The sequence below is a fragment of the Bos mutus genome, chromosome 11, assembly GCF_027580195.1.
Source record: "Bos mutus isolate GX-2022 chromosome 11, NWIPB_WYAK_1.1, whole genome shotgun sequence".
Taxonomy (NCBI): domain Eukaryota; kingdom Metazoa; phylum Chordata; class Mammalia; order Artiodactyla; family Bovidae; genus Bos; species Bos mutus.
This window is the reverse complement of record NC_091627.1, coordinates 23,770,246-23,791,884: the sequence shown is the minus strand read 5'-3', so window position 1 is coordinate 23,791,884 and position 21,639 is coordinate 23,770,246. Positions and strand designations below refer to the sequence as shown.

The 21,639-nt window shown below is 41.4% G+C and overlaps 1 protein-coding gene across 2 annotated transcripts in view; it reads left to right on the top strand.

The window, feature by feature from the left end:
* The window catches only part of NBAS (NBAS subunit of NRZ tethering complex), a 329,480-nt gene that overhangs the window by 196,801 nt on the left and 111,040 nt on the right, over nt 1-21,639 (top strand). For both annotated transcript variants that reach the window (XM_005891040.3, XM_070379139.1), the window contains 4 exons: nt 2,706-2,819; nt 3,143-3,266; nt 12,274-12,350; nt 12,739-12,876. In XM_005891040.3, coding sequence (XP_005891102.2) covers nt 2,706-2,819; nt 3,143-3,266; nt 12,274-12,350; nt 12,739-12,876 — 453 coding nt within the window. The remainder of the gene's footprint in view (nt 1-2,705; nt 2,820-3,142; nt 3,267-12,273; nt 12,351-12,738; nt 12,877-21,639) is intronic.

Here is a 21,639-nt window from a genome sequence, read left to right as displayed (position 1 = left end):
TCATAGAATGCCTTCAGTTTGCTGTGTCCTCACATGGTAGAAGGGGGGTGAGGGACTTTTCTGGAATCTCTTTTCTTATAAAGGCACTAATCTCATTTTCCAGCTCTGCCATCGTGACTTAATCACTTATCAAAGGCCCCACCTCCTAACACTGTTACACAGGGGTTAGGATTTCAACATGAGGTTGGGGTCGGGGTGGGGCACATTCAGTCTTCAGTGGGGCCTCTAGGTCAAGGGAATGTTTTAACCGATTCTTTCGTGTTTCTGCAAGTAGAGGTCAGGACAAGCATTGAGGTTGTTTTCTGTGACTTCTTAGCCCACTGTGTCCCTCCTGTCTTCCCTGCATCGTCATGCTGCTTTCCGTTCTTTAGCCAAATACTAGGAAACTAACAGGAAAAAGAAGCAGGGGCCTTTTTATAAAGGTACCCCAAACACTTGAGTATCTCATTCATTCATTCTGCAGATACTTACCAGGCATTTTCCACATGTCAGATGTTGTGCTCATCATGGGAAATAGAGTGGGGAAACCCTTCAGTCTGATTTCCTTCCTTTGAGTCCCCTGTGTCTCAGTGGGAGCAAAAAAGAAACCAACAGATAAAATATTTGTATGATAATGAGATGGCAGGTGGTGATGAGTACTGTGCAGAGAACTTAAGCAAGGTAGTGGAATAGTGAGTGATACTGGAGGAGCGAAGTTCTGATTGCAGCAGGGGGGTTAGTTTCTCAGAAAAGGAATCACTCTGAGCAGAAAGCTGAGTAAGCCAAGCAGACAAGTACATTTTGAAGAAATAGCCTGATGTCTTTGTAGAAGGGGGCCAAGGTAAGGGAGTGCAGCATGATGAGTGGGAAGATGGTTGGAAATGAATGGTTGGAGAGATGGTGAAGAGACCCACCATGTAAAGCCTTCCATAGATGGTGAAGAGAACTACAGATCTGCTTCTCAGCAACACAGTGTTGTTTGAAAATTCAGACAATGCAGTCATGTGATCCAAGGTTACTTTTAATACATCTGTTTAACTTCTGTGCAGAGAGTCATCAGTAGTGAAGCAAAAAGATGCTTCTCTCTTCCAGGAGTCCAGCTGAGAGATGTTGATGGCTTAGATTAGGGTAGCCATGAGGGACATGAGAAGTCTTTGGTTTGAGGGTGTACTTTGTGGACCTGCTGATGGTCTGAACGTGGGATATGCAGGAGAGAGAATGGAGGATAATCACCCAGAAGAAACCACTTACTGATGGGCTGTGGGCTTGACTTTGGGTGAAGTCTGTGCATCTCATTGCTGCATGCATCACACTGGATTTTGATTAGGGTTATTTTCTGTCTCACCTGTTGGGGCTTTTTGAAAGTCTTAGAGTTGGACCATTAAGTAAAGCAGGCTGAGTGCTGAAGAAGTAATGCTTTTGAACTGTGGTGTTGGAGAAAACTCTTGAGAGTCCCTTGGACTGCAAGGAGACCTTACCAGTCAAACCTAAAGGAAATCAGTCCTGAATATTCTTTGGAAGGACTGATGCTGAAGCTCCAATACTTCGGCCACCTGATGTGAAGAGCCGGCTCATTAGAAAAGATCATGATGCTGGAAAAGATTGAAGACAGGAGGAGAAGGAGTCTACAGAGGATGAGATGGTTGAATGGCATCACTGACTTGATGGATATGAGTTTAAGCATGCTCCGGGAGATAGTAAAGGACAGGGAAGCTTGGCATTTTACAGTCCATGGGGTTGCAAAGAGTCGGACATGACTGAGCTAATGAACAACAACAACGTCTTAGATAAAGTGGTTACCACTGTGCCTAGTATATAGTTTTCTCTGAAGAAACTATTTTAACATCATTCGCAGCAGCAGCTTGATTGTTTCTTAGGCTGTGCTTGCCCTAAGTAAGTGCTCCATGAATTGGAGGATTGGGTGAATGTCTTCTTGTTGGCTCTTCCAATAAGGGGCTTTACAGTCTGTTTGAGGAGAGCAAAGCATAAAGATAATAAACCATAGTAGGGATACTAAAATATTGCTAATGAATACTGAAGACCAGTCTAATAAAGATGTTCGTGTGGGTTGTAGTTGTGGGGGGCGGTGGGGCTGGTGAAGGGAGCCCAGTCTTACCTTGCCTCCAGCTGCTGTGATTTCAGCAGGTGTGGTCTGTGGCAGGCCTGGGGGCAGAGGTGGGCAGTCAGCATGGACCATTACCCTTGTAACGGGAGGAGGGCACAGAGGCCGGTAGAACGGACAAAGTAGTTGCATGGAGTGTTAGCCTTTAATGGTAATTAGCATTTAGTGAATTTGAATGTTATTTTGTGTAGTTATATTTGATACTGCTGACTGCATTATTCAGAGCTATTAAAGGTTTTTTGGAGCAAGGGAACAGCATATATAGAATGATGTTTTAGAAAGGTTATCCGGACTGTTGTATAGAAAACTGGCCATGTGTGTGACACCGATTGCTTCAGTGTTTCTGATTCAGTGATGTCAAAGTGACCAGAAGAATCAAAAAGCACTTCAGGGTGAGGCTGAAGCGCTGCTCAGAACGTGGTGATGATTCTTAATATTCTCCGCTGGGTTTCAGTGTCGCTCTGACACTCTCTCTTCAGCTCGCACAGTACACGTGATCCATTTCTCCTGAAATCTATTTGTTCTTTCTTCCTTCCTTTCCTCCTCCACCTCCTCTCCCAGCTCTCTTTCCTTTATCCACTGATCATCACTTTGTTCTGTTTAGGGTCAAGAATTTGGTGGTGTTTATCAAATTGGAACCAGAGCCAATGAAGGCCTAGAAAAACAAGGCTGTCATCCTTTTTATGAATCTGTCATCTCCAATCCCTTTGTTGTAGAGGTAAGGGCAGTGTGCCTAAGAACATAGATTTAACTATCATGGTGGCTGCGAGCATTTTACTACAAACAAAATATGCGGTTTTTTTGAAGGTGTACTTCTTTTGTTCATACTCATGTTTTGCATTGGTTTTATCTGATTTGTTACGTGTTATGAGACTAAAATAAAATCTGTTTTACAATTTACATCGAATAATATGCTTTAGTAAGTGAGAAGCTATAATTCAAGTTATGAGAAGATAAAAATCCTATCATTATCTTTTCTAAGAATATCTTCATAGAGAAAAAGCAATCCCATTAAATGATGTCACTCCTTCTCTTGTCTAGTCTGAAGTGACCTATGACACCTATCAGCATATCCCGGTAGAAAGCTTTGCAGAAGTGTTACTGAGAACTGGGAAACTGGCAGAAACTAAAACCGAAGGAGAAGAAGTATTTCCAACAACAGAAGGTATGAAAGGTTCTAGTTCCCCAACAATGTGTAACTCAGAATAATAGGTGAGACTGTATGAATGAATGAGAGTTAGGAAAACCAGTAACATTTTCAGTAATTTTGAGTATCTTAACTTGACATCATCATTCATACATTTATTTATTCATTGATTTAAATCATTTATTGAGTACCTACTATTTTCTGGATACTTGTAATATTGAAGATTTAAAAGGATAAATGAGATAAAATTCCTATTTAGGGTGCTAATCATGTAAAGTGATTCTTACAGGGAATGATATAGAATAATGAGCTCAATAGATACTACTTTCTTTCCTGGTTTTATGGGTTAATCAAGAACTCTTATGTACCTGTTTCATGGACTATAGATGTGAATTTCGTCTTAAGAATTTTCTACATGGTGCCATATCGTTCCATGTGAAATTTTTTGAAAAGAATGAAAATGTATGCAGTTGACCAAAGACCACTTGCCATTTGTACTTTTTTCTTCTTTAACCTCCTTACTTCTTTTCAAGGTTCCAGGGTAATTGCCTTGACTATTTTTATTTTTCAATTTTCCCTCTCTGCTTTGCCAGCCTTAGTAGGTACTTCAGGACTTAAAGACAACTGGAGCTCCAGCTATCTTGTCTATATTCTAGGTATCTGTAAGGAATAAAGAAGGGAAAGACAGTTTTCTTGGCAGTCTTGTCCAGGACTTGCACTTCCATATAGCCTATAACTGCTAATGAGCCTGAATGATGCTGTGTTTTAATGGAACACATTGCAGTGTGAAGTAAAACTTGGAAAAAATGTATGTGGGGAATAGAACTGCCATGTTCCTGGAAACCTGATACTATAACTTATTTTTAGATCATCCTTCTTTCAATCATTATTTATATGCAGTTGTAAAGAGAAGAAGCAAATACTCTGCAGAGCCTGGGATGCTGGAGGTTTTTACAAAGTTACCGTTTTTCTTCAGTTCTGAGATGCATATCATGATCTATAGTTTCTCTGAACTCTTTGCGACCCCTGAACTGCAGCATGCCAGGCTTCCCTGTCCTTCACTATCTCCTGGAGTCTGCTCAGACCCATGTCCATTGAGATGGTGAGGCCATCCAACCATCTCATCCTTTCTTGGCTTCTTTTCCTCCTGCCCTCAATCTTTTCCAGCATTAGGGTCTTTTACAATGAGTCAGCTCTTTGCATCAGGTAGCCTAAGTATTGGAGCTTCAGCATCAGTTCTTCCAGTGAATATTCACAGTTGATTTCCTTTAGGATTGGCTGGTTTGATCTCCTTGCTATTCAGGGGCTCTCAAGAATCTTCTCCAGTGCCACAGTTTGAAAGCATCAGTTCTTCAGCACTCAGCCTTCTTTATGGTCCAACTCTTACATCCATACATCACTACTGGAAAAACCATAACTTTGACTAGACAGACCTTTGTCAGCAAAGTGCTATCTCTGCTTTTTAATATGCTGTCTAGGTTTGCCATAGTTTTCCTTCCAAAGAGCAAGCATCTTTTAATTTCATGGCTGCAGTTACCAGCCGCAGAGACTTTGGAGCCCAAGAAAATAAAGTCTGTCACTGTTTCTACTTTTTCCCCTTCTATTTGCCATGAAGTGATGGGACCAGATGCCATGAGCTTAATTTTTTGAATGTTGAGTTTTCAGCCAGCTTTTTTACTTTCCTCTTTCACCTTTATCAAGAGACTCTTTAAGTTCTTCCTTGCTTTTCTGAAATTAGTGTTCAAGTCACAGTTGAACACTGATTCACAGGTACGTTCATGTTTCTTTTTTGCCTCCAAGAAGCTATTGCTAAATCATGACACATCTTATAAGTGATATTGAATTCTAAGAGTATAGTTGCATTGCTATTTCCCCTTTTAATTATTTCTTCTTTCTTTTCTTTACAAATATTGTAATACATTACTCATGGATTAAATTATGATTGATTGTTGGAATAGCTTATACAGATAAAATCTAAGACCCTAAGAAAATACTGGTTAGACATGGAAATATCATCTGTTAATTGGTATAGTAAAGGACTGAATTAATAACCAGGATTTGGAAACATTGACTTATGTAATATCTTAACACATTATCGATTAGAGGATTTTTGCAGAACCTAAGGCCTGTGACCAGCAATTTGCTGTGTAAGTGAATACGGAAACACTCTGGTCAATAACATTGGGGTAAAGTGAAAGTGAAGTCGCTCAGTCGTGACTGACCCTCAGCAACCCCATGGACCGCAGCTTTCCAGGCTCCTCCGTCCATGGGATTTTCCAGGCAAGAGTACTGGGGTTGGGTGCCATTGCCTTCTCCAACTCTGAAAGTGAAGTGAAAGTGGCTCAATCGTGTCCTACTCTTTACGACCCCATGGACTGTCCGTGGAATTCTCTAGGCCAGAATACTGGAGTGGGTAGCCTTTCCCTTCTCCAAACATTGGGGTTACAAAAGATATATTAATACATCTCCAGTCAAGAATATGTTAATTTATGATTTAGCTTATGACATATATATGTGTGTGTGTGTATTTGCATACCTCTCTTACAAAAAAAGGCAAGAAAATGGAACCACGTGCTAAAGGTTTGAAAGATGGCTGTGTCCTTGGAGAGACTCTGTCGCACTGATTTCTCAGTTTATTAAAGCTTCTGCTGTTTTCCAGAGCTGTTTTTGGAGGAAGGTGGAGAGTTCTTGAGAATAAGGTCCTGGTGGGGCACAACTTTCTAGATTAAATTTGGCCTCCCCCTTTCATGGTGTTCTTAAAATACCTGACCATCTTTGTGGTAGCTGGTAACTAAATGATGAGGCCTCAGAATGATCTGGAAGCATGAAGCAAATAGAGATTTTTGTGGAGGAGCTGTATGGATTGGGGGGTAGCACAATGATAAGTCAGGGATTCCCTCCTGTTCCCTTTCTCACCATGTGTACATCATTCACTGAAGCATTGGTCCTTGAGCCACCTACTGTCCTTGTACCTGGAGTATAACATTCAATTATAACTCAAAGTTGGTGATACCTTTTGACTACTTTCATCTAATTCTACCTTCCCCTACCCGCTGCCTCTGGTAACCACAAATCTAATCTCTTTTTCTGTGAGTTTGTTTCTGGAGTGTAATTGACCTACAAAATTGTTAGTTCCTGGTATATAGCATCATGATTTGATATTTCCGTATGTTACAAAATGATCACGTTTGGTTTCTCTTGAGGATGCTAATATATTTGAGACAGATATCATTAGCTATTTTATAGTGTCAAATATTTGTTAGAAACTCAACAGATTTGATGAATGATATACGTTAAATGACCTAAATTAAAAATTACAGAAATGTGACTCCTGACTTTGGTTCAGAAGTAGGTCATGATACAAATTATACTTCCCAACGCGATCTGACTTTTCAGAATTTTTTAATAAAGTTGATGAAAAGGTTTTTTATGGAGACTAGCTGAAGAAAATTGATCATTATTTATTTAGCTAAATGAATGATTTAATGGCTAATGATTTCTAAATCAATAATATGGGCAGCTTTCCTCTGTGAATTCTGTTCTGGAATTAAATTTATCATAGAGTGCTTTCCAGAGGCACTTATTTTGCAGAGAATTAGTGCTTGGAGGCTTAGGCATAGATTTCATCTGATTTCTAGAGAAGTATTACTTGTCTAGAAAATGCAGTGTATTTTCTGCAAGGTTAGAAAATAAGCATTGCAAATTAAATTCATACACAGTGCTAAATGTAGGACAGATCTTTATTATTATATTTTTTAAAATAAATACATGTATTTTAAATGGTAATGAAAAATCACTGCAATATAGTCTACAGCCAGCAAGATATCTGGTGGATCCCATCCGATTGAAACCCTATGGTTTCTGGACTACTTCAGATCCTCCTTGATAATTTTGTCATATGTAGCTTTACATGGCTCACAGATTGAAGGTCTGAGAAGCTTCCTATATGTGGGGGTTTGAACTGCACCTCAGTGAGGGCTGCTGAGAAAGTTGGGATGGGGGCAAGTGTGGGCAGTTATGACGTGTCTCCCATTTCCCCTCCTCCCGTCTCTCCCCTCTCATCTTCCCCCAAGCCCCCCACCAAGTTGGTTTCCTTCAATAATTCAGTTAGTGAGGAGGGGTTCTGGGTCAGCACTTGGGTTGTAGGGATTAATGAGCTGTGATCTAGCTGTGGGAGAAAAAAGATGTCACAGAGTGACTTTGACAGTTGTGTTAAGGTTCAGGGAAGAGACACGATCCCTTTCCTTTCAACCTGGGCACGTAGGAGATGCTGGTGTGCCCGACACCGGTGATGGTGGCCTTCCCCGTCTTGGAGCAGCAGGGAGGCCACAGGCTTTGTGTGGCTGGAAACTCGGCTGCCTGAGTGCTAGAGAGGAGGTACAAGTATACTTGTCCACACGGAACCCCGTTTGGGAAATAACTGTTGGGGAGCTTGAGCATTTGACCCTGTTTTCAGAAGGATTTTTTTCCCCCTTTCTTCCGTAAATATTTTATTAAGGAAATTTTCAAATGCACAGAAAAGTCAAGAAACTTCTACAGTGAACCTCCCATATACTCTCCACCTGGATTTCAACAATTAATATTTTACTACACTTGCTCTAGTCCTCCCACCAAATACAGCTTCTTTCTCTGACACATTTCAGAGTTGTAGGCATCGTTACTCGTTGCCTCTTGACATGCACTGTGCGTATCTTTAACTACATTCAATATTTCTTACTTTTTTATTTTACAACATTTTATTATTTTTTTTTCATGTACAAACAATGAAATGCAAAAACGCTAAGTGTAGACATAAGACTGTGAGTTTTGACAAGCACAGCGCCTGTGTAACCCTGGCTCCTTTCAAGATGCAGAACATTACTGTCACCCCAGAAAGTCGATGCCTCTTTCCTGAAAACACCCACCCCACGCTCCCAATCGGAACTGACAGATGTTCAGTTTTTTCCCTGCTGTAGATGAGTTTTGACTGTTCTAGAATTCATTCAGTGGGATATATTCTTTTACGTGAAATGAGATTTATCTGCTTCTATCAGTAGGTTTTTCTCTATTCTTTCTTTCTTATTTTTTTAATAACTGAAAGGTATTCCACTGTATGAATATACCACAGTTTACCCCTTCTCCTGGTGAGGGACATGGGAGCTTTTTCCAACTGAGGGTTGTTATGAAAAAGCTGCTGTGAACTCAGCAGTTTTTGTGAACCTGTGTTTTTACGGACCTTTGTTTTTATTTCTCTAGGGTAACTATCTAAGGGTGGAGTTGATGAGCCACAGTTTTTTAAGGAACTATCAGACCTCTCTTGTTGGCTTTTGTGGTTTTTCTGGGCTGTGGTTCTTTAAGACTTCAAGTTCTCCATCTGAATTTTACCTGCCTGGCAAGGAGCAGACAGAAGCTTGCCCTCAGGATAGAAGCTGTAAAGATGGGAAACTCACTGGTGTCATTTCATTTTTCAAGTGGCATCTGCCCTCTAGTTTCTGTCTGCTCTGAGTGCCTCACCAGTGCCTTAAGATACCTGTTTTTCATGCTTTATCCAGAGTACATAGTTTTCATCTGCAGGAGGGCTGTACAAGTAAGAGAACCCAATCCCAGAAGATTTTAAATAGGATGTAGTATTCTGGATTTCACTGGAGTTCGTCTGATGAGAGTGGGGCAAAAGTCTGAGTCATCAATTCACTCAGAAACAGATGAAAGAAACAGAAAGATGAAACAGAAAGCCAGGGTACCTTTCTCTTAGGATTAATTCTGAGGAGTCAACTCATATCAATGAAGCTTACCCTGTGGAGAGGACTTTGGACTCACCCTCAGCTTAAGCGATCTTCATCTTCTGTGGTTGAAGTAGATGTCAGGAGGCCTCTTGAGAAATGGGCCAAATGGGCATTCAGGTAGATGAGATATGCCAGCTAAAGGGCAGTCCTGGTGGAGATGCTACAACAAGGACTTGGCTTAAAATGAGATTTGAAAAACACATGGCAATTTGGCGATAGCTATAAAAATTATAGTTGTGGGATTATTTGACCTAGTGATTCCTCTTCTGGGAATTTATTCCATGAATTCTCACACATGGAAAATACGGCACATGTTCATTGCTTGTAATAGCATACGATTGTCGATAGCCTGATACATACCAATGGAGAGAGATATCTTATTTTATATGTCTTGTTTTCTGTCTGCGTTAGTCAGCTTGGGCTGACAGGACAGAATACTATAGACCAGGTGGCTTAAACAGCAAAAATTCCCAGTCTCACAGTTTGGAGACTGGAAATCAGATGCCAGTGTGGTTGGGTTCTGGTGAGCTATCTCTTCTGGCTAGCACACAGCTGCCTTCTCACTGTGTCTTTACCTCAGGGCAGAGAGAGAGGGAGAGGGAGGCAGAAGGTATGAAGGGGGCAGAGTATGGGTTTTCATGGGAAATAACAGGCGAGGTCTGGTAGGCATGCTTGAGCAAGCTTGAGAGAAAGAGTTTGGGTAACTTTGGTGGACTCTGGGCTGTGGGGTGATTTCTGGCTATCTAGCACTTGGCCCTGGGGTGATCAGGGCAGAGGTGATATTGCGCCTGGAATGCAGAAGCCAGAGAAAGGGGCTGGTTCAGAGAATTGGCTCCGAGCTGGTTGGTTTGCACATCAGTGGTGTGCCCGCAGGGAAGCTCTTTGCTTTACTTGGCAACTGACTAGTTTGCCAATAGCCCAGATTGACAAGACTCTTCCCCCTCAAATGTCAGTGCATCATAAATTGCAGGAAAGTTTTAAAATTGATGAATACTGTTGTGAATATGGGGCTCCCCTGGTGGCTCATTCAGTAAAGAATCTGCCTGTGATGCACGAGACCTGCGTTTGATCCCTGGGTTGGGAACATCTCCTGGAGAAGGAAATGGCAACCCACTGCAGCACTCTTTGCTGGAGAATTCCATGGACAGAGGAGCCTGGCAGGCTACAGTCCATGGGGTCACAAGAGTCAGACATAAGAGTTGTTTATATGAAATGAAGCCTTTGTGGTTATTATTCACTTGGAGCAAATATTTGTATTTTAAAATGATTATTTTCACTATTTGTAAAAATAACAATGATTCTTTGGACTCCTCTGAGGGTGATTTTTGTCATTACTTTTAGCTCATGGAAATTAATTATTTCTTTTCTCTTTTGCCTGCTAAAAGCTTTGTATTCAATGATATATGTTCAAGAAACACTGGTGACCATCTTTTGAGTTGTATCTGTGAAATAATATTAAATATTTGAAAAATAAACCTATTGAAATTTATATTTTCAGATCTAGTTTTTCCCTCACAAAGGTCTCTCAAGGGAACTCTGCTTTATTCCAGCCACGTCGTCATGACTGTTCTTTGTTGTTTTTGTTTTTTGTTGGGTTGTTTTCCTTTTGGAATTTCCTTCAGGATCTGGAGCATATGCTTAGGAATATCTTCAGAGGTAGCGTATTTTTTCATCCCTTGAAGGTGCTTTGATTTTTGGAAATCGCCAAATGCACATTAAATGGAGTGTAAGATTGAGTTGATGATAGGATTAAAAACAAAAACAAAAAACAAGGAAAGAAAGAAAGGAGAAAAGATCTGACTGGAAGTCAGTAATGGGACTGGATGATTTTCCCAGGCAGGGCTCAGACTAGCCCCAAACACAACTCTGAGAGGGACGGTCCTCCATTAGCTGGGGTATCGGCCATTCACCTGGAATAAGGGCTCCTGAGCCATTCGAGACAGGGCTGGTTTTGATGAATAGGTTTAGATTCTAAAAGCCAGAAAAGGGGTGGTTTGAAAACTGTCCTCTTTTGTACATAAGGAAGGGAAATACCTGAAGGAAGTAAAAATGGAGTGGAGAAAAGCTAGATGAGATTGGAGGTTGCAGTTGTAGAGGAAATGAGTGTTTAGAGAACTCAGATTCTTTTACTAGAGGTGCTGTGCAAGAAGCCTAGTTCCCTTTTAGATGAGTCAGCACAAGACATGGAGTTTTAGGTCACTTCTGACACTCCACCCACTTAGAGCTGGCTCATCTAGGCTCAGCTGGTAAAGAATCCACCTGCAATGCAGGAGACCAGGGTTCTATCCCTGAGTTGGGAAGATCCCCTGGAGAAGGGAAAGGCTACGACTCCAGTATTCTGGCCTGGAGAACTGTATACTCCATGGGGTTGCAAAGAGTCAGACATGGCTGAGCGACTTTCAGTTTCCTCTAATACACCATAAAATTATATGGTGTATTTACAGAGTGAAATATTACTTACTTTGAATTATTTAGATGCTGTTTACCATCATTAGTGAAGATCAGGAGAGTCTGTTCTCTATAAAAAAAAGTTTACACTGTGATGACAGTGACTGTCTGGTATTGGTCACTTAAGGTCCTAAATGAGTGCCTCCTTGTTAATACAAAATGGATATAAACACAGGTGTTATTCGCAGTGTTCTCTCTTTTATTAAATCCATGACATTGATAGGTTGTTGCTTATATACAGAAGTTTTATAAAAGTTGTAACGGTTGGGATATTTTAAGATGTTATATAATCAAAGCATGAAACTTGTTTTCTTTTTGTGGAGTGTGGTGCAGAGAAAGAACCCAGCCATATTGTCATGACTGTAGTAATCAAGAGAGTTATCCTAAGTCTGCTCTCGCAGATCTGTGTTGTTCTGACCATGAGTGCTCACGTGGTCATCTTCCACAGTAGCTGTCATTGATATCCAGAATTGTATAGCATGGCCTGGGTCTCTAAAACTCGAAGATTAGCTGGAAGTGACATCCTCACTGATCTGTTTGCACTTAGACTTTGTAGCTGCACTAACAGTATTCACATATGTAAGTAGCAAATGGCATAGTGTGTCTAAGTTAAGGCAATTCTACCATTTAACGTAGTTTCATATAATCTGTACTTCGATGGTGCTGAATAGACTTTCTCATAAAGCATCTTAAAAAGTTCTCTGAAGATAATTACAGTTGAAATCATGAAGGACTAAAATCGTGATACTTAGTAACCATGACTGTCACATGGATCCTCAAAGAAAATAATGAATTTTTTTTCCCCGTGCATCCAGTTCTCTTACAGCTAGCAAGTGACGCTTTACCAAATGATATGACCTTGGCTCTTGCTTATCTCCTGGCCTTACCACAGGTAAGTTTGCCTTTAACCAAGAAAAAAAGGACTTAAAAAATGAATAAACTGAAAGTCTCTACTGGGGATTTTCACCAGTGAATTGTTTATTGCATGTTTCATTTCCTTCTGGTTGTGCCTCTGCATAATGGAAGGGCTGTGGTCAGTATCTCAAGAGTAAAGTCTACAATGTTAGCTGAAATCTTGATTTTAAAATCTGCTTTCACATGCATAGGATCTGCCTTTATAATATGTCTGAATTTTAATGTAGTCATGTTAAGATGAGCTTGAGTCGATTTGATAGAAACTTTGAACCAAAATTCTACAGTAAGGACTAGAAATGTAATGGTTTATGATGGTTGTGCCAGTTTCCTTTCAGCTGAGCTCTTTCTCTTGTTCTCCCTTGTAGGTGTTAGATGCTAACAAGTGCTTTGAAAAGCAGTCCCACTCTGCTCTCTCTCTCCAATTGGCAGCCTATTATTATAGCCTCCAGATCTATGCCCAGTTGGCTCCATGTTTCAGGGACAAATGCCATCCTCTTTACAGGGTGAGTCCTCACAGTTTCCACTTTATTAATAAGAAATGGTAAAGCTTTTCTAAAATAGTTAAAACACGTATTTACCTCTTCGGAGGGACTGAAACACTTTGCATTCAGAATGCATTCACAGTGGCTGTGTTAGATGGAGTTGCTTTTCCATGCATTAATAAGAGGCAGAGGTTCTAGTATGTAAGGTGAATGTTGCTGCTGCTGCTGCTAAGTCGCTTCAGTCGTGTCTGACTCTGTGCGACCCCATAGACGGCAGCCCACCAGGCTCCGCTGTCCCTGGGATTCTCCAGGCAAGAACACTGGAGTGGTTGCCATTGCCTTCTCCAATGCAGGAAAGTGAAAAGTGAAAGTGAAGTCGTTCAGTCGTGTCCGACTCTTAGTGACCCCACGGACTGCAGCCTGCCAGGCTTCTCCGTCCATGGGATTTTCCGCAAGAGTACTGGAGTGGGGTGCCATCGCCTTCTCCGAAGGTGAATGTTGATTCACCCCTAACTTCTCTGTCATTTATTTCATTTTCTAGCATTCTTAGGAAAGGCTGAAGTAGTAGAGGAGAAACGGATAACTGGCTTTGTAACTACTTTCTCAAGAGGAAGATGGCTCTGATTTAGGACAGTATGCAGTGTTGTTCTTTGAACAGCACTGCACTTTTATGTATTTTTAAGCCAGAGAGGTATGAGAGTAGTAATGGTGCAGGTGAGATGTTGAGACATACTATGCCTACTTCCTCGCATGGTTCTGACACCTTATTTAAATTCATTGTTAATTTCTGAGTGAGCGCACCTGAGCTTGGCCTCAACTTACATTGCCTTCTTTTCTGGACCCAAAAGTGTTTCAGGTGCTGCTGGAAAATGGAAGGCCTCTAGGTTTACTTGTCTGCACCAGCTTTAAGCATCAGCATTCAGAAATTATCTCCTTTTTACACTGGGTATTTTAAGAGAATTACCACTTTAAGAATAGATAAGCAAATAGATTAGACTTTCAAATCCACTCTGTGTACAAATTCAAGGCTCAGTGTCTATTGAGGCAGGATTCTTCCCCCTCTGACCCGGAGCAGACTGCCGAGAAAGAATTTGGATGCCTTGGCCATCCAAAACATATCTAAGAGCCTGTAAGTATATGAAAACATTCTGTTCATGGCAAAATCTTTGGCTTTGATTCATCAGTTTTTATTTAGAAAGAGAAAGGGGAATGAGCGAACTCTCTGCCACACAGGTTACTCTCCCAAGGGCATCATCATTACGAGTGGGTATTGTTTTCAGAAATGGGTATATTAGGATGAAGTTTGGGCCAAGGAAAGGACTGTCTTTTTTAGGCTAGTTCATGTATTACTTTATTTGGGAAATTTTGAATTTCTTTTTTTGATTGCTACTGCTGCTTTGTACTACTTTTTCCCCCTATACTCTAGTAATTTTCCTTTGTTTTGCTTTTATATCCCAGGTATGTTTTTGTTTGAGATAAGGAATTGACCTACTATGTTATAAATTGAGGGAAAGAAGTGATTATATATAGGTGCAAGTGAGGCAGGTTAATTTCTGGAACAGTGTACTTACTTAATGGAACAAGCATCGTCTCTTCCTTTCTGTCGCCTCTGCATCTTTTTCCAGGCATCTAGCAGAGCAGCCTTTCCGGAATGGAGGTCTGGGCTTCCTCTCCTTCACTTCAGTGCTTCAGTGGTTTCCCATGGCCCTAGCGAGGTCGTCTGGCCTCTGTTTCCTCACCTTCATTTTCCTTTTGTTCAGCCATACCAAGCTGCTTAAAGTTCTCACACAGCCCGTGTATTCTCCGTTCCTTGTCTTCAGCATGTTGTAATCTTTTGCCCATAATGTTTCACCAGCATGCCTTTGCTTAGTGCTCGGGTCCTGCCGCCTGCCACCATCCTGTCGTGCCCCCAAGCTGTGCTGGACGCTCCTCTGTGTGCCTGTACTGCCCTTTCCTTACCTCGTGACTTCTGTACTGTGTTACTTTGAATTTGCCTATTTTCATCTCACTGGATAACGAGCTGTTTCAGGCCGGTGTCTGTGTTGTATTCATTGGTTTCCTCGTTGCAGGATCTGGAATGTCAAGGGGGGTAAATGGGTGTTCCCTGGGGTAGAATACTGAAAATTAATGAGTCATCCTTCAGTACATAGGAGGCAGTTGGATAATGTGTGTGTGTTTATCAAAAATATTTGTCAGATGACTGCTTGTGCCAGGCAGTGTTCTAGATCCTGGGAAGGCAGTAGTGGACAGTGTGTATAAAAACCCTTCCCCTTTGCAGATTTACATTATGTTTGGGGAGGGGCACCATCAACAACAAAAAAAGTAAATATATCTTTTGTTTGATTATGATAAGAGCTTTGCAAACAAAAAGCAAAGAAGAAAGTTAAGCAGTGGAGTTCAGTTTAAAACAGGCTCAGGAAAGGCCTGAGTTAAGAGGGTGACCTTTGACTAAAGAAAAGGATGAGCATAGCACGAGGAAGACTGAGGGGAGGAGAGCATTCTAGATAAAAGGATGGAACCTATAACAGAGAAGTTGATATGTCCCTGTGCCATCCTATGTACTCTAGTGTTTTTTCACAAGTATTTAAGGAAGTATTGAAAGTATTACTTTATAAAATGTGAGGCACAGAAGTGTTGCCCAACTCCAGAGGGAAAGTATAGCAGTGGAGTCGGTGACTAGACTTCACTGTGACCCGTTCGGGTCTCCTCTAGGCCGGGAAGGTGTCAGGAGGGGTCACAGCAGGGGTGTATGTGGGGCTTGTTTAGGGAAGCTCTCTGGGAACGGTAGAAGGATGAGACTCACCTTGGGAAGGCATAGGCTGTCTTAGTACCTTTCACATTCATTCTGCCATTTGATCCATTGAGCAGCCTCATTTTGCAGAAGTGGCAGCCTCTGCAGAAGGTAAGACTCAGAGAAATTGGGTTACTTGTTCAGGGTCGCTCCAGTAGAAAGTGACCTCAGTCACCGGAGCTCCTGATTCCAGTCTTTACCTGCCCATTGTCTGGTCGTGTGGCCACTCCAGCTTTGTTTCAGAAGCAGCGTGTCCCTGTGTTTTGGACCCGAGTGATCTCTGGCTCGCACTCCAGCATGATGTTTCTACCCGCTTTGCAGTGGCTGTTGGCTGAAATCTCTACTCCCGTGTTTGACAGGGAAGCCACTCAGTGAACACTGGTGGCTCTTCCTCACCCCACCAGTCATGATCCTGACACTGGCTCATTTGAAGTTTATGTTCTGACTGTTCAGACTGTATATTTCTCTGATTTTGACATCCTTTCCCATGCCTTGGTGTCTGTGCAGATGTAATTCTCCTGCCTGAAATACCTCTTACTTCTTCCCACTAGTAGCAGATAAGTCTGAGCTTACAAAAGCCTCCTGTGTGAAACTTTCTCTGCTGCCTGAAATGATTTTTTTAATTATCTTTCTTACCTTTCTAATTATTGTAAATACATCTTTTTTTTTTTTTTTTTTAAGTTGAAAAGTAAAGTTAAAGTCAATCAGTCATATCTGACTCTTTGTGACCCCATGGACTGTAGCCTGCCAGGCTCCTCTGTCCATGGAATTCTCCAGGCCAGAATACTGGAGTGGGTAGCCTTTCCCTTCTCCAGGGAATCTTCCCAACCAGGGATCGAACCCAGGTCTCCCGCATTGCGGGCAGATTCTTTACCAGCTGAGCCACAAATTAATTTCTGTCTCTCCCGGCTCTCTTCCAGACTTCCCCCAGAGTGGATCTTGTAGGCTGTGGTAGCCGGTGCACCTCGTCTTCTTTCCACATATGATCCTGTTGAGGGCAGGAATCCCCGTCTATTCTGAGTCCCCAGGACATCACCTCCTTCTAGTTACTCAGTGACTGTTTGTTGGCATGTGACTCATTTGAGGAATCATTTCAGCTGCTATGGTGAACAGCCATCAGTATTACATTTTGGGAGTCCCGACTTTTCATGGACGGGCCTGTTAGCTGGATGTTTTAAGTATGTTTGCATTGTCCATTGACTACCTAATGGCTCATTATTTGAATCTTTTCAGAATCTCTCCCTGCAAAAAACCACACTGCTGAGTTTGAATTAGACATGACAAACTTCTGATGAATCATCTTGGAAATGGAGATCCAAGTGGTTTCAATTTGTTGCCCACACATAATAACTCTCCACGAAGCTTTGCTTCTCCTCAGTTGTCAGTTCAGCTTGTTTCTATTTGCACAGTCTTTTCACATTTTCTCTTTCCACTCCCTGCAGTTCTGAGCTGTGGGAATGATAACTTAGGTAGATTACTAGGTTTGAATGAAAGTGTTGATATGATTTGTGGTGTCATTTCTGATAAGAACCCTGTGCATCTTGGTGCAAAGCACATCCTGTGTCAGCCGCACAGACCCCCAGGACCTGGCAGCAAACCTGGGTGATCATTGGAGCAGCCCAGCAGGCCTTTTTTCTTTTTAATATTTATTGGTTGACTGATTGATGGATTGATTTAGCTAGGTGCACCAGATCTTAGTTGCAGCATATGGAATCTAGTGTCCCAACCAGGGATCGAACCCAGGCCCCCTGCCCTGGGAGTGTGGAGTCTTAGCCACCTGACCACTGGGGAAGTCCCTCATGTTTCTTTTTAGAGATCTATAATGATGATTGGCAAATGGTCACTTGCAGAGAATTTCCTCTTCTAGTATTTATCCTAATCAACTTTTTATGTTGAAAAAACAATGCACAAACATGGCAAAAAACAGATGAAGAAAATAGGATAAAACAAAAGGTCAGTTTCCTTTTTGTATTCCTCCAGAAATAGTTATGGATGTACATATTTATATAACAACTTTTTAATACAGATATGAGTAAGCTATCGGAGAAGGCAATGGCACCCCACTCCAGTACTCTTGCCTGGAATGGACGGAGAAGCCTGGTAGGGTCGCTAAGAGATGGGCAGGACTGAGCGACTTCATTTTCACTTTTCGCTTTCGTGCATTGGAGAAGGAAATGGCAACCCACTCCAGTGTTCTTGCCTGGAGAATCCCAGGGACGGGGGAGCCTAGTGGGCTTCCGTATACGGGGTCGCACAGAGTCGGACATGACTGAAGCGACTTAGCAGCAGCAGCATGAGTAAGCTATACACATTTCTGTACCTTGTGTATTCGTATCTTTTGTAATTATTGTAACTGCATCTTTTTTACAAATTGAAGTATTTAATTGTAGTTTTTTTTTACAAATTGAAGTATTGAAATTTACAAAGTGTTAATTTCTGGTATACAAACAAAGTGCTTCAGTTATACATATAAGCATGCAAGTACACACGTGCAGATATTCTTTTCCATTGTAGGTTATTACAAGATACTGAATATAGTTCCCTGTGCTATACAGTATGACCTCGTTGTTTATTTATTTTATACAGCATACTGTGTATCTGCTAATCTCAAACTCCTAATTTATCTCTCTTCACGTATATGCATCTTGAAGTGTAATTTCTCTAGGTTAAAAAAAAAGTTTAAGAAGATAAAATCATTTAAAAATGGAAATGTGTCTTTTAGTTTTATATGCTAGAGAATCAAACCTAGCAGGGGATGAAATTCAAAACTTTATGGTAGACTATTTCTAAGATGCATTTTTTTAAGCTACTAATTGAAAATACTAAGTAGAAAATTATCTCAAGCAAATAACAACCCTAGAGGGAAAACATACCACCTGTTTAAAACTTTCCAAACAATATTACCAAGAAATGGAGACTATTAAGCCTGAATGGATTTATTACCTCTACTAGTTAGTAGTACTAGATGAAGTCATTCAACATTCTAGTCTCATAAATATTTATGTACATTAAATTTTTTTTTTTTTAACAGGGACCTGGCCATAGTCTTTAAAGAAAGCATATATTTTTTTCTACACCTTAAAGAAACTGCATTGCCAGATTTGGGGGGAAAATTAGAATAATTTATTCTCTACACTTCTTAAATTTTTTACGCCTTTTTATGTTTTCAGTTTTTGTAGTATCATTTCAATACTGAATATGGGAGATTTCAAAGCTACCCGTAAAGTCCTTCAAAAGTTTCTTAAAGGCTAAAAACTTTTGTACTCGTGGATCATGTCATTGAACTTAGGTGGAAAAAGAGGGAGAAAGATTTGAATATACTCTGCTCAAAAATTAGTGACTTGACGTGTAAAACTGGATATAGGACATTCAAGGAGCTCTGCTGGCAGGGTAGGGAGCAGGGCCTGGTACAGTGGAGAGCCCACAAGACAAGAGATCAGGAGGCTTGAGTCTCTTCCTTGCTGTGAGACTCCAGCTCAGGATGCCTAATTGGAGATTGGCATCTATAAAGCAGTTACCAACAGTCTCCTGTGCCCATCACTGGGTTGGTATGAAGGTCAGATCAAAATCATGTGAAAGTGCTTTAGAAACTTTAATGCTGTGCACTTGTGAAGTGAATGAATGAATGTATGAAATGAAGTGTTGGGCTGAGTAGAGGATGCTTTTGGAATATATTGAGAGAAATTGTGATGAGCCCGGGGGAAGAATTGTTACTAGAATTTAAAACTTACATTGGAAGTAATCATGACAGGTAAAGTTTCTGGAGGAAGGGATAGAAAGTAGTAGTGATAATGATTAGAAAATAATTTGCATGGAAAGCTAGAACTTAAAACATGCTCATCCATCTACTCTCTATGAAGCGTCTGTCAAGAACAAAGTATTGGTTGGCCAAAAGATTCGTTCGAATTTTTGCCCCAAATTGCATCTCTAGTAAGCAAAGGATCTGGTATATAAACGAGTACTGCTGACGTAAAAGCTGCTGCTGCTCTTTGGTGTGTCCCCCTTTTACTCCACAGCTCTAATGTGCTGTGGGAAAGACACATCCACTAAGTACACCTGGTTTCTGCCCTCTAGAAACTAATTTAATACTTAAAAGAGAGGCAGTGTAGAGTATGCAATAAAAGTACAATTAAAGTGTAACAGATATATCAGTAATGTGCATGCGTAGTCACTGAGTCATGTCCTACTCTTTGCAACCCCATGTTCTGCAGCCTGCCAGGCTCCTCTGTCCATGGGATTCTCCAGGCAAGAATACTGTAGTGGGTTGCCATTTCCCTCTCCAGGGTCTCTTCCTGGTCAAGGGATCAAACCCGTATCTTTTGAGTCTCCTGGATTGGCAGCAGCTTCTTTACCACTGTGCTACCTGGGAGTACCTTTGAGTAAATTCCATAATTGCTTTCATTTTTGGAGCCCCTCCTATGGACCAGGTCTTGGTTTGTGTATTTTATATGTGTGTGTGTGTGTGTATAGTTTCTTAGGCTTTGTGCAACCACGCAAGCTATAGTATATTGCCATTTTATAGATAAGACTATTAAGTTTGTAGTTGTTAAGTAGCTTGCACAAGGACATTCAGCTAGTAACTTATGTGTATCCATGTTTATTACACTCTGTCATGCCATTTTCTTCATTGGAAAAAAAGAATAGGTGTTTTTTTGCCACATATGAAAATGAAGGTTGTATGTGGAGACTTGAGACTCTCTGTAAGATAAAGAAAAGCCAGTGTAATGTTAGTAGTAGCAATTATGTGCATTATTGCTTTGTGCTATTCAATACTCTTGGAGCTGAACTCTTTAACCTGGTTTGGGAATTTATTTCATAAATGGTGTTAGAAAGAGAATAGAAATGAGATCAGATATTTGGTGTACTCTCCCAATACAGGTACCAAATCCGTGAGATGCCAGAAAACAAAGAGTGAGAAAATGAGTGTGGTACAATAACCATAAGAAGTCCTTGGGAGAGTGAAGGTGGTTGGTTCCATGAATAGGGAGTAGGAACCAACAGCCTGGTAGAGCAGGGCATGGAGTCATACAGAGATGGGCTGCCTGGTTGTCGCACCACCTTCAGAGCACATTGGGCAATTTGAGGCTGGAAGACTTGAGTCTGAAATCAGAGGGTCAGAGTATACATGGAAAAAAGCCTTCACTGTTTTGATCAATGTGAGTTTGCTAGTGGAGTGCAAAACCAGTACAAAGAGCTCCCTGAAAGAACACCTACAGAAGAGCTGTCCTGCTGCCCTAAGACTCCAATTGCTGGATATTTGCTCCTGCTGTCTCTCTTTCTAGGCAGAAAAGTGCTTACTGGATGAGGTGTGAGACGAACAGGCAACAACAGGGCACACCAGGATGCAGAGCAGGTGTAGATGGGCTGCTGGCTCCCTGGCAACAACCATATGCCAGACAGCTTCAGAGGGGGCTGTGCCTCTGGGGGTGGTTCAGGGAGGGACCTCATGAGCTTCAGTCTGTAAGCAGAAGGGAGCTGGGTTAAATGACAGATGAAGAGGCACTAAGAGCCTAGGAATGGGATCCGATTTGCCTAAATCCGTTGCCAGATATACCAGCCTTATACAGCTTATTCCCAAATCACTTCTAAATGCAGTTGGATCAGCTTCGTTCACTCCATCTTCCCATCAGGGCTTAGCCATATAGGCTTAGCACATATTCTCGCCTTTACTGGAATTTGTTTCCCTTTTTTTTTTTTTTTTTTTTAATATAATAATTTTATTTATTTTTAGCCATGCAGGGTCTTCCTTGCTGCACAGGTGTTTTTCTAACTGCGGCAAGCAGAGACTAGTTGCGGTGCGAGGGATTCTCATCGTGGTGGCTTCTAGGGTGTGGGCTCAGCAGTTGTGGCTCCTGGGCTCTAGAGCACAGGTTTAGTAGTTGTGGCCCATGGGCTTAGTTGCTCCAAAGCATGTGGGATCTTCCCAGACCAGGGATTGAACCCATGTCTCCTGCATTGGCAGGTGAATTCTTTACCAGTGAGCCACCAGGGGA